The sequence below is a fragment of the Atta colombica genome, unplaced genomic scaffold, assembly GCF_001594045.1.
Source record: "Atta colombica isolate Treedump-2 unplaced genomic scaffold, Acol1.0 scaffold341, whole genome shotgun sequence".
In the NCBI taxonomy this organism is placed as follows: domain Eukaryota; kingdom Metazoa; phylum Arthropoda; class Insecta; order Hymenoptera; family Formicidae; genus Atta; species Atta colombica.
In genome coordinates, this window is record NW_017259450.1 from 27886 (window position 1) to 41640 (window position 13755).

The 13755-nt window shown below is 32.6% G+C and overlaps 1 protein-coding gene across 1 annotated transcript; it reads left to right on the top strand.

Moving 5' to 3' along the window:
- Positions 1-214: 214 nt before the first annotated feature.
- On the top strand, positions 215-10831 carry LOC108690648. The gene is made up of 4 exons (XM_018198041.1): positions 215-579; positions 745-1046; positions 5170-5425; positions 8378-10831. The coding sequence occupies exons 1-4, from the start codon at positions 304-306 to the stop codon at positions 10829-10831; spliced, it is 3288 nt and encodes a 1095-aa protein (XP_018053530.1). The 5' UTR covers positions 215-303.
- Positions 10832-13755: the final 2924 nt, after the last annotated feature.

Below are 13755 nucleotides of genomic sequence, written 5' to 3' on the forward strand. Positions count from 1 at the left end.
ATATACATATATATATATATGTGTGTGTGTGTGTGTGTGTGTGTGTGTGTATGATTGATATCTATTTATAAAGAATGCTTTATTTACTTTTTTAACCAGTTAATCGCATTAGGCAATAAGCAATTTAATTTGTTCAACCAATCTCGTATTACTGACTGCGACATGACAATCTCGATGACGTTAGCGTCATGACGCAAGGCCGTATGATGCAAAGTGCGGGTATAACTTAAGAAAAACTTAACCCGAAGAAAAGTGCGTAGACGAGAATAAGTGCGAATTCTTTTGTTGCTGTTGAGAGTGACAATGTCAACGCTCGTCACAGATACGCCGCTATACAGATCGTCCACTACTACTACCTTTGCTGGGGAATTAACTAGCCTCATGCCCACCGTTACCAAGATTGACACACGATTGAACATCAGTCCGGTCTCAGTTATTCTGGCGATCTCCATAGTGTGTATTCTCTCGCCCATCACCGTTACCAGTAACTCCATCATCCTAGCAGCCTTCTACAGGTACAAAAGACTCAGGACTGCTTCCAATTGTCTTTTAGTCTCGTTGGCTATTAGCGATTTTGGGGTAAGTCTTTTACTTATCATTTGTATCGTTCTTGTACAAGTAGTGTATAAGTAGTATAATAAAAACGTGTCTTATTCGCTGACGTCTTATTTGCTCACGTCAATTACGAACGCATCTTCATTTAGATTCGCGATAAATGCATGATCTGCTCGTTTTTATTGATAGATCGGCGTGTTTATGCCAGTCGGGATACAGCTAGAGCTCTCCGGTTTACCAGAAAACGGCGTTTCCGCTCTCTGCATCGTGCCGTATTGCATTGCGATCGCGCTCTGTAGTGTGAGTGTCCTAGTTACCGTGGCCATCGCGGTGGACCGTTTGACTTCGTTGGCGCAACCGTTGCGATATAAAAACATCATCACCCACAGCAGCGTAGAAAAATACATCGCGGTCTTTTGGATATATGCGATCGCTGTTGGCCTCTCGCCTCTCATCTATACTCAAATCATCGGAGGGATGCAATCGCACAGGTAATTATATTTACTTAATGTTTATACATATATCATTATATATGTATATGTTTACATTTCACTATTTCAGTTAAAATAAAATTGTGTAAATTTCAGTTTATAAAAATATATGTGGCACGCAAATCAAATGCAATTCATTTAATTAATAAATAAATAAATATATATATATATATATATATATGGCTTGTTGCGTTTTATGCGCAATTTGCAAAGTATTAATCTCAAGTAAAACTATATACATGTTTAATTCAGGTTTTGGATGGAATAAAATATACGAACCGTTTATTTTTTAGTTTAATCAATGTATTATCAAGAGTATGTAAATCAAGAATATTATCAATAATATGAGCTTCGAATTTTGCATCCTATTTCTTTTTGTTTTATAATTTTTTATCTTTTATTTTATCAATAAACTTTTACAAAAAAAACTTAAAAAGGAGAAAAACAATGATTCCGCATAATATAATTAATGTAATGTAAAATTTTTAATCGCATTTTTGCTAAAAATAAAGTATATTTAAAGTATATTAAAAATAAAGTATAATTCGTTTTTATTAAAATTTTCCAAAATAAAATTAATTTTACCAGTATAGAATTCCATTTTAATCTTGTTCCATACGAATCAGAATAATTGGACATTCAGTACTACAACCGCTCACTGAGTTCTTGCATCTAATTGGCATATTCCGATAGATATAGATTCCAAATATATAAACCAAATAGGTGCAAGAGCTCATTAAGCGCTCAATGAGCAGTACTGAAGGTACCCATTAAATTATATATCGGCAAGCAAAACGCGCCTGCATTTGTTAGTATATTTCTCTGTAAAAGAAAGATCGTAACACTTTTTGTAGCGAGTGACGAATTCACAAAATAGGTATACGGTATATTACTAACGATATTTTAAAAATGCACGATAATTAATGTAATGTAAAATTTTCAATTTATCATGTTTTTGCTAAAGAATATTATTTAACAAAGTTGGTTGAACAATAAATTCAAACGACTTACTCAAAAAAATGAAACGATGTTAACCTCGTTGACTGAAATTTAAAAAATTTTGTCTTTTACGTTTATCAGTAGCATTTATTATTTTGATTATGCTTTAAACGCAACTCTGAATGCAATATATTATACTATGTTTCTATGAATAGAGCTGTGAGAAATTCTATTAAAGTGCTATCTGACACTATTTACATGATGGTTTAGATGCATGTATTTAAGTCTGTGACACGTGGCATATCGAAGAAAGTGAATTACATGGTTGAAGTAATAACTGAAATCCAGAAAAATATGTTTATACGCTGCATAAGATTACGCATCATATGATATATCGTTGCATCGTGATAAAAATCAAATTATCATCTTTCTTAATTTTTCATTATTTACTCTCCCTTTACAACTAACTTTCTGTATAACTATTTCATTATAACAGACAAATTAAGTATTTGATTAAAGGATTTAATACATCCTAAAACATTTACAGTTTTATGTTTAGACAACAACATTGTGTCTATACTTATTGAACAGCCATCAAAAAATAAGTACATATAAAACGATTGTATTTTTTTATTATTTTTTAAATTAGGAAATAAAGTATAATAATAACATATTATCATATAATCGGACGATAAAGTAAAATTTATTGAATGCGTCTGTGATATTTTCATAAAAAAAAAAGTTACATTTTCTTAAACAATGTAACTTTTCCGTTATCCTCGATTTGCATGATAATCAAGAAAATATATTCACCTTCTTATCGTTAATTTTATATTCTCTCTCACAATCAGTATCAGAAGTGATCGTCTTAAAGAGAATAATAACTAAAGTATAATAATATAATTAATTCCTAGTCGCGTATAATTTTTAATCGGGAGACATCACATCGAATATTTTTAAAATAAATATAAAAATTGTACTTATATAAATTTTACTTGATAGTTTTTACCGTCAATCATTTTTATCTGCATTAAAGTGCACATTTTAATCTGTGCATTTATATTCTTTTCACATCAAATGTGGTACATCAATATTAAATTATTTTCAAAGATTAAATATTTATTAATAAACTTATAAAATTATATTTAACAAATAGATCTTTTATATTTGGTTAGTGCAAATATATTATATCGTAAATATATTAAATGTGAATAGATCTATTGTATATTTTACATTACACGTAATATAATAATCTCTTAAATATATTGCATGTACAATATTCAATAAAAAATAGGAAACACTTTCAAAACGCTCAAAATTGTACAATTATCAGAAATACAGTGAAAAATCATTGGAAAAATCAAAAAAATAAAAAAGGAATTTTAAAGCTTAAGATTTGTACTTTAACGCTTTTAGCTGTTTTTCAAAAAAGATTGCTATCTTTATCATTATCCAATTTTGTATCTTAACAAAGATAACATTACTACGTTCTACAAAATTATGTATGTACATTCAACAGTAAGTCTGTAACTTGATTAAAAATTTTTTTTCAAAAAATTTATGGTATAATAAAGTAGACAGAATTTTACCTACCTACAAAATGTTTTTTTAAAACTTTTTTATGATTTTCTTGACCAATTAGTAACGCAATTTTGAAGCCAAACCTGATTATTAATTGTTAAAATACAGAACTGTAAAGATAGAAAATTTTTTTAAAAACGGCCAGGTCAGGTTTTTTTAAAAACGGTCCAATTTTCAAGTTTAAAAGACTTTTTTATTTTTTGCGATGATTTTTCATCAAGTTCGGTGATCTGAAAATGTGCAATTTTGAATGTGTGTTTTGGAAGTATTCCCTACTTTTCGGTGGTTTATTCATGAATTTATTCAGGCATGATATTATAATGCGAATGAATGATCATCGAATCATCGAAGAGATATCATTCGCAGAGTATACGCTTGCGATATTCTATCTCTATTCTCGAGAGATTCACCTGTTTGGATTTCTGATCTAATATAAAGGGCAGCTTGCAATATATTCGAAAATATGTCGCGCGCCGAATTTGATCGACTTATGCGCCTTCGACGCGGCGCGAATGTCACTATCACTATTATATGTCAGTAATGTTCAGTCGAATGAATTTTGTTGGCGCGAGCGAGATGGCGCAGGCGCGGCACGCGGTACAGCGAATTATCGTTGATTATCATCGCGCAGATTGCAGAGACGCCATACAGTATTTACAATGTATGATCGATATAAATATTACGGAGTTGAGTTCATTGCGATTATATATGCCATGCAGTAATAAATACTTACAAAAACGTCGCCAAATCGCATGAGTTTCACCTGTTCCGTTCGGTACAGTTCAGTATCGGTAATCGATTGCGGCGCGGCAACAACTTCAGCTACAACAATAGTCAAATCAATTATATGTCTAATTAATTGTAACCGTCCCGATCGCGTCCCACCTGCGTTCGACTCAATGGAATATAGGTATAATCGAAAATTTATATTGTATATACTTGCTGCGAATTCCCAGTAGATAATCACGCTGAACGATCATTATGCTGAGCGATATATCATAGTTTTCTATTAATATAATCGCTCTCGCTCTGATTTGCGTATTACTTCTCGCCGCTAATCCGGGAGCAATGGTTGCTTTCCATTTTTACACGAATGATACTTATACTGAATTAAAAGATCTGTTTTTTAACTATTTTTTTTTAACTGGTGCACATATAATAATTATTGCATCAGTTCCAGAGAGAGTGCAATAAAAAACAGATCTTAATATTATATATACTTACATATATAAACTCATGTGAATATTTTATATATTTAGTACTTAGATAATGACATCATTATATAAAGTGCTTACTTTACTGACAACAACACAGCAATTTTATAACTTCACTTTTAATGTGAGTTAACAATAAGTAAAACTCATTACCTGCAGTAAAGTTGATAAAGCACACGAGCTTGTACAGTATTAGGTCGTCGGTACAATATTATCACAATTGTAAATTCTATTTTAATTTAATGAATTATTGGAAAACATAAATATAATAAATAAAAATACAAAGAAAGAATATTAGTATTTAATATTGGAAAGATATTGAGTAATACCATAGATATATTGTAATTCTAGGGCGATTAATCTTTGATATTAATTTATCTTCTCTGTAGCGGAAACTGCAGATTCGATGCGGCCGTGTTACCACCAGTCAGAGTGTTTCTGGTCGTGGCAGTTTGGGCACCGAGCGCCCTGGTTTTATTGGGTTGCTACATGTACGTCTATCTTGTCGCGCGTGCACATGCACGTGCGATTTACACAGTGGAATTATCATTTAGACATCAAACGCAGACGTTGGCACTACCTCGTTATGGACAAACCTTAGCAGTCACGGTTGGCGCATTTTTTATTCTGTGGCTTCCATTCCAAGTGAGTGCAAGCTTCCATTACTGAAGGAATATGTAACTTTCTTTCTTTGATTTACATCACATTGATATAAATCCAAGTTTCAAACTGTGATCACAGTATTATGGAGTTACATATGTCTCGTATCCTTCGTAGGCACATTTTTATTTACTTCACCGGTACTCGCTGAATCCTTTTTTGTCTAGCTAAAATTTTGTTACTGCGCGCTCTAGATTTCAAAAAAATCTAAAAAAATTCAGAATTATTTTTCAGTATCTCTACTACGTTGCCAAATAGGTATTTAACTCAATGCTGTTAAAACTTTTATTTAATAAAAATTGTAATTTGTGCCACACACAAAAATTTGAGGATGAAATTTCATTTGAGTGAAAAAAGTGTGTCCCCTTACAGATGGATTAAAATCATTAAAATCTCGTCTGTAGTGTTTATATGTTACCATGGATTGACATTTTGCTGTCGCCATGTTTGCCACATTCTTCTTATACCGAAGAAATAGGAAATTTAAATCTATTATAATGTTGATTCTATTGCTTCATATTTTTGTGATTTTATTATATATTGTATCTATCAACTAAATTACTAAACTTACGTCGTGCTTCAAATTTTGAATTTTATTACAAGTGACTAACATATATTTATTGTTTTATAGAAAAATTTTTTCTTTTTTTTTTTTTTTTAATGAGATACGGCCATATTAGTAAAAAACGCACATGCATATTTCCCCTATGCAAATTGCAAAAGATAAAAAAGTTCCGTATCATCTATTTATGCCACAAAGATACATAAGAATGTTCAATGGAAAAAAGTGAAAGAGAGAAAACATAAGTTTGAAAGATATATCGTGACCGTATTCGCCTCATTAAATATTATTATCAAGAAAGAATTTGAAGAAATACGTACATACCTATAAAGGAATATTTTTTTCAAAGCAATATATTTCTTACTCAATTTTCTGTTTGATATTACAACAATGAGGTAAGCTTACGAGATTAAACATCAATATATTGATGTTTTTTTGAAATTTTTGTTAGATGATTTGAAAAACAGACATTGGAAAACAATATTAAAATTCCCTTGACTTCAACTTGTTTCATTTTCACAAGGGAGCAAAGATTTCATTGAAAATCGACGAAAAAATCGATGTAACTTGTAAAATTATTATAAATGATAGGACATGTTTATTGTGATTGCTAGATATGAAGAAAGGAGAGAAACGATACTGCTCTTTTGTGATCTTTTTGTTACTTTTTATATGAATCTTCCCTCGTGAATAAAAGAGGGAAAAAAAAATGGGAAAATACTGTGTTTCTCCCAGTGCATTGAATTTCTTTTTAACGTGAAAAGTTTATTAAATAAGATAAATGAAATTTAATTCAAAGTGTCCAATTATATACCATAATAGTAGCATAATAATAATAATTAACTGAAGAATCATGCGCGTCGATCACATTATGTAAATTGTGTTGGTACAATAAGTGAAATATACAAGATGTCCCAGAAATAGGTGAAGCCAAACTTTAGTACCATATTCTAATGTCACTAAGAATGAAAAAAATACGTCATATAAATATATATTATATTATAAGTCCAGAAATTCTTCCTTTTTAAGATATAAACACTTTTTGTTTGCGAGAGAATATTTTAAAGATTTGTAACTTAAAGAAATTAAGCTGAAAATGACTTCCTTGTGTATCATGATACATACTTCGCATCGACGATGAACTCTGAAATTTCCATTAGCTCGTCCGTACATGAAATGAATATCGGCTCACTTGCGCGATATTGGAATAAATCATCTTGGTTAGATGATTATCTTAACTAATTATTATCTAACGTTATCTTAACTATGCGACGTTTAGATAGAAACTAATTTACTGTCTCGGATAACAGTATTACTTGCTCTATAATATTTACTTTGTATTTATGTACTTTGTATGGTATCTGTTCGTGTAAAGCAAATTTTTGACATAAAAAAGTGTTTATATCTCAAAAAGGAAGAGTTTCCGGACCTATGCATAACCTTCTTTCATCCTTAAGGAATACGATACTAAAATTTGGTCACAAATTTCTAGAACACTTTATATGTATCTGCAAATTATAATACATAGGGTGTGTGTAATGATGATCACATAATCTCTCATAAACAATTAGAGCGAACTAAACTAATAATCCTCTACTATTTTGCAATTTTCACAATTTTTTTAATTATCCAATGTCAACAGAATGTCTAAACAATAGATGCATAAGGTAATTGTAAGATATCTTAGAACTCTAAGAGTTCTTTAAGAAAAATCTTTAAGATATTTTATAAAGAAAAGAACTTTGTAAAATATCTTAAGTGTCTTATCTAATGCGTCGATTTTATCCGTTTATTCGGCAATCTTTAGAAATTACAATAATATCTCGTTATCTATTGCAAAAATTGCGGATTATGCAATCATTACCGCGAACATTCTGTATATAGGAGATACTCCCATTCTCCCCTTTAAAAGAAATAATCTTTATATTTTTCTCTTGCATAATTGTTTACCACATCTAAAAGGATTCGCGATACACAATGAATTTTTATACGGATGAAGTGAGACAGATTTGAATGAGCTGATGCGGCAAGCAAGTTATATCGATTTCGAAACGTTTTTTCTCCGTTTTTGCTATACAATAATTTAGAAAATTACAAAAATCAATTCTCGTTACATATAATGTAATTCTAGCAGTTATAAATAAATGAAAGATCTGTTTTCTGACTGAACTAATGTATTAGTGTAACTTTTGGAACTTAAAGTAAGAGATAGGTACATGTTTGATATTTAACGAAAGCGAGAAAAAGTGCACTACAAAAGTTGTAGTGCAGTTTAGTTGGAATAAGAAACAGATCTAGAATCGCAAGAAAATGTTAATAAACATACGAGGCAGTCTAAGGGCAGTTTTTTTAACATGGTTTTTCTCTTTTTCTAGATTTGCATGCTGGTGGACATTTTCTACGGAACCAACATCCTATCGGAATGGGCGGTAGTGTGGCTAGGTTTGCCAATCCTTGCGCACAGCGGCGCAAATCCATGGATTTATGCTTTTCATCACGGTGAGATGCGCATCGCTGCCGGAAAAATTGCTCAAGATCTGGTCGCTTTGTTTGGTGTGATGCCGGGCCATTACGGCTGTTCACCGACAAGATGCGGTACCAACACGAACCTTGAACTGGCCGAGGTGAATTATGATGAAGAGAGCAATGAAAGCAGACGGCATCCGCCCGTAGAGGATTGCTTTACTACTACCAAACACCATAAGGCTCTTTATAAGAATAGATGCTTAGAAATATCAGGTAGACACACCGATATCTCGCTCGAGAAGCATGACAACGAGCATATTGCGTCCTGCAGCAGTCGATCGGGCGACATCATTGGGGAAAATATTCACGACCTGACGAAGATGCTCGAGCCAAGATACATCATCGACCGAAATCACGTTATCGACTCCAATCACAATATTGACAAGATAAAAAATCTCAAATATTTGTTGGATCCGACTTTCAACAAGATTAGGCATCTCCGACGATTGAATCACAAACGAATAAACAGGAATAACTTGCCATTGATTTTCGAATCGGAGAAATTTATATCTTATCAGAATTTGAAGAGCGACGGCTCACACAGCAATCGTAAGTTTCTTCAATTGAACGCCCTATCGGATCCGATACTAAATGTTGATACTTCCGTAGTAAACACGAAGAATTCGAATCAAGTAATGTACCGCGTAAATAATGTTACCTATCAAAGACAGAATCCAAACTTGATGACCATGTCAGATTCGAATCTCGAAGCGGCAACGGTGCATACTTCCAAAGTAGACACAAGACTCTTTCCGACAAGTAATAACGACACGGAAAGCTATGGTTGCTCTGTGCAAAATCTCAATCACGGATACGAGGATGCATTAGCGAGACACGCGATGATGCTCTGTCAACAGATGGAGGATCAACAGAAAGAAGCCATTAGCAAGGCTTCTTCTCGTTCGCGACCCAAGTTTCGCCATTTTGGACGCGTGAATCCGAATCTGAAACATAAACTGCGAAACGGCTGCTCCTCCTCGTCGTCGGCGCTTAATAAGACAAGCTGCAAGACGGATACTTTGAAACGAAGCGCACTCCCGCACCTAACTATTACGTCGAACAAATTAGCCAATCTTATTAACCTAGATTCACCATCGAGAAATATGCGTACATCCGCGCACATAATAAATTTTACTGCCAAAACCATGACGCAAACTCATAAAAAATTGGAGGCGTTGAAGCATTCTGAGTCGATTAATGCAATCGGCGATCCAGTAATGCACCGAGTAACTCTGTTGGAGCCTTTCAATTTGATGGATTCGTTGGTTGTTCCGACGATACACTCGGAACCGCCGAGTCCCATAGAGCCTCTCCCCGCGGCGTCTCTTCAGGCCGAAGAGACGCAGAGTCTTGAGATCCCGAGATCTGTCATGGACATCATCGCGCAACGCACTAGTTCGCCTGTAAATAAAAGAAGCAATCAGAAGCCCATAAGACGCTCAATTCCTATAGTACCGACCGTATTACTAAATATCGAGGACTTGAGCGAACCATTCGAACAAGGTGATGATCAAATTCTGTGTCAAAGGAGTGACCCTGTATCCTCCGGTAATACGTCGACGTTGGAGCCGATCGATCTTTTCGAGGCACTGCTGAGGAACTCGGACAAAAGTAGAGACACGAGACTATCAGAACCCATCTTCGCCGAGCACGATTCCACCAGGTTTAGCTCAAGACGTCCATCCGATTCAAAGTGGTCCGAGTCCTCTAGGAGCCAAGAGGTCTTATCGAGCGCCGCGATGGAGCATCAAATTGCGTTCCCATTGTTTTATTCGGTCAACGATTTTCAGACTTGTAACAGCGGCAGCGACCTCAACGATCTCACCTCCCTGGATCCCTTTATGTGTCCCGACGCTCTGACGTCATCTCTGCGCGAGTCCTTCTTCAGCGCGCCATCCATGCCTGACTCGGATATATTCACATCTTTCGAGGAAAGCTACGAGCCGGTCTTTACGCCTGATTCCGAGCGGGACGCTCGTTTGGCGTACAATTCGATGTCAACAATGAATTTAAAGAGGTGTGCTGTAGAAGCGGTTTTTCAAAGTAAATCTACGGAATCGGTGCACCGTGTCAAGCATCCCTCGACGCGATCCTGCACGATTCTTAGAGTAGAACCGGCTGTACATTCGAATAGATTACGCGTCAGACCCTGCGTGGATTACATCTTGAAGGAACCGTCGCCGGTTAAGAGGAACCCGCGTTTGGCACCTCTTGCTATTCCCACACCCACCGATATCTGTACTCCCACGTTTGACATCGTATCGGAAATCAAAAGCGATAACGGTATTGGCGTTAGAGTTTGAATCGTTCGAAAAATAAATAAGAGTCTGCGAATTTTCTCGCGTGTTTGCACTAGAGAGATATTTCAGTCGCGATATCGAACTCGAAATTCTCGAAAGAATTTGAAAATCTTTTTATTGTGGCTTATAGGATAAAAAGAGAAAGAAAGAAAGAGAAGAACAAGATCTAGAGAGTGTGCGAAAACTATGTGATACGTAGGACGTTTTTATACTCCAGATATATCGCATATAATACAAAACGTATGAAATACTATTGTCAAATAAGTCACGTATGTTTTTAATAATTTCTTTTATTCGTAATGTGCTACTCGATAATGTAACCAAGTTATTCGTGTAATTAGTACTATATGGGCTATAATTTGTTATAATTCATTTTAAAACATTTTTTTCGCAAGAGGCAACGTAAAAAGTAATATATAAATAGCTGTATATATTAAATAATATTTAAAATATTATTTAATATATACAGCTATTTATATATTACTTTTTTACTTGCACAAGTCTTGTACTTTTTTATCTTTTTTAATACTTGATCCTGTCATACTTGTTTATACTTCTTATAATCATATACTTCTTATACTTCTTTCATATACTTCTTAGATCAAATTCAAAGTAATTTATATTTTTAATCTTTGAATGAAATTAAAATCACCTCCCTCTGAGAATTTGAAAGCTCGATGTTCTTAAGTAAAGACTGTTTTGATTATCAGATATGTACGGCGCTATACTGGATTGGAGTATAAAGTGTTTTCAAATTACAATATGATGAGGAAAGGGAATATTTTATGTCATTAGTATTATCGCTTTTTTTTATTTTCAGTGACTGTGTTTCAACTTAATAAACAATATTTAATTGATGTAAAAGGTAGCGATATGTTGAATTTGTTATCGATCGATAATCGATATTTGATCATCTCGAACGAATTATCACTTTATCTAAATTAATATTAGGTGTAGTAAAAAGAAATCCATTATTTTTGCATGAAATTGAATGGAAATTCAAAATTTACCTAATAATATTTAATCATTTAAGCTAGTGATTCGTTTATTTCTGATCAAATATAATTTTTATCAATAAATAAATAATATTCCGCCTCAAATACAAAACGATATTTGTTGTATAGAAGTAGAAGGGGAAGTTCTCTATGTGGTCCAATGCATTATCTGTTACATTATATATGTACATTGTACATACATAATAAATACGAACGTGCAGTGCGTTCTATTTTGCGAGTCAATTGAACCGTGTGAATCGAATGGTTATTCAAAAGTTCCGTAAATGGCGTGCCAAGCAAATTGTTTTAAATCAATTTTCCTAGTCATCTCGTGCTACGCCTGTAACATATTGTATATCGTGTACCTGATTAGCAATTATATATTCGTTGATTGGAAAAGATTTTGAAGATATATATTGCAGAATATTGAATATATATATATATATATATACTGAATATTGAATATATATATACTGAAATATTCTTTAATAAGAGGCAAACTTTAAAATTTAATGTAATGCCGATAATGTAGCGTTTTTTTTTTAGACAATAAAATTTTGTATTCTTGTTTAATTATATTTTTGCGCGATTTATTTTTGTATATATAAAATTCTCTTTCAGAGATAATATTTTATCTAAAAGTCTTTCTATCTTATTAAAGAGAATAATATATTACTCACTATCTCAAAGAGAATACGAAAATTATAAATTTATCTATGCCAATTAAAATTTGTTTTTAAACTGTGCGAAATCATTCTTTTTTTTTTCTTATTGCTAAGAATGATACATATAAATTGTTTAATCCGCTAATTTTTTGTTCAATCTGTATAAAATTATATTACATACGTATTGAGGCTGTTGAAGATGAAGATATTACAGATAGATGAATAGAAAAAAAGAGAAAGTGAGAGAAATCAGTCATAAACATAAGGCTCAATAATGGATCAGTTTTTATGTATAAAAGGTGCTATCAAAGATGTGAACACAAATTTTATACCTAACTCAAAGGCTATCCATAATAATGAGTCTTGTATCTGTAACACCTATTCATAACATTATAGATTATATTACATATGAAAATTAACTAATTTTATCGGGACCCAATTTTCCACATAATTAGTGCGATATCTTTTCAAAAGACAACTAATAAAGTTAAATCATTCTATGGAAATTGAAACTATCATGTTGAAACTATCAAACTATTTTCTTTATATTATTTAATTACGTGCACAGTTACGTTACTATATTTGCATTATCCTACAACTCTTCTCTTAAATCTTTAATTTTATTTATACCGTAAAAATTATTTTGTTAATTAATATGAATGACGAAATCGTCCAAAAAACACGAAATAAAGAAGAAAAGAATAATCGCACTTTTTACAAATGCCAATTGAATATTGAATGCTTTTATATATGAAACAATCGAGAAAAGTTATGTGTAAAATGTTATTTTAACCATTTTAACATTTTGTGTGTGTGTGTGTGTGTGTGTGTGTGTGTGTGTGTGTGTATGTGTGTGTATTCTGACAAACTTTTTTTAAAAAAAGAAAAAAAGAGTGTGTATGAAAGTTTTCTATACTTCGTGTGTACCTAAATGTCCCATTTGAAATAATTTAAGAGCCGACACAAAGAATTTTGCACGCATCCACGTATATGTAAACAAATGTGCGCAAGTGCAAGCTATATATAAATATTAGAATTGGATATTTATTTCTTTTCGCATTCAAATTTTTATTGATTTTATACGATTTGTCTTCCATATCATACAAGTTGTAAATAGATGCTATAGTTCCATTATCAAGATATTAGATTGTCTGATATCTTTTTACTTTGTAAAGTGACGATAGCAAGCGCAACAGATGAATTTTCTTTAATTAATAATTAATAATGGTTCTCAAGAATATATTATATATACATGAATATATATATA

Coding starts and splice junctions, on each gene's coding strand:
- LOC108690648 (XM_018198041.1), top strand. CDS start 304: ATGTCAACGCTCGTCACAGATACGCCGCTATACAGATCGTCCACTACT. Junction 1,047..5,169: donor GGAGGGATGCAATCGCACAG/GTAATTATATTT, acceptor TCTTCTCTGTAG/CGGAAACTGCAGATTCGATG. Junction 5,426..8,377: donor TTCTGTGGCTTCCATTCCAA/GTGAGTGCAAGC, acceptor CTCTTTTTCTAG/ATTTGCATGCTGGTGGACAT.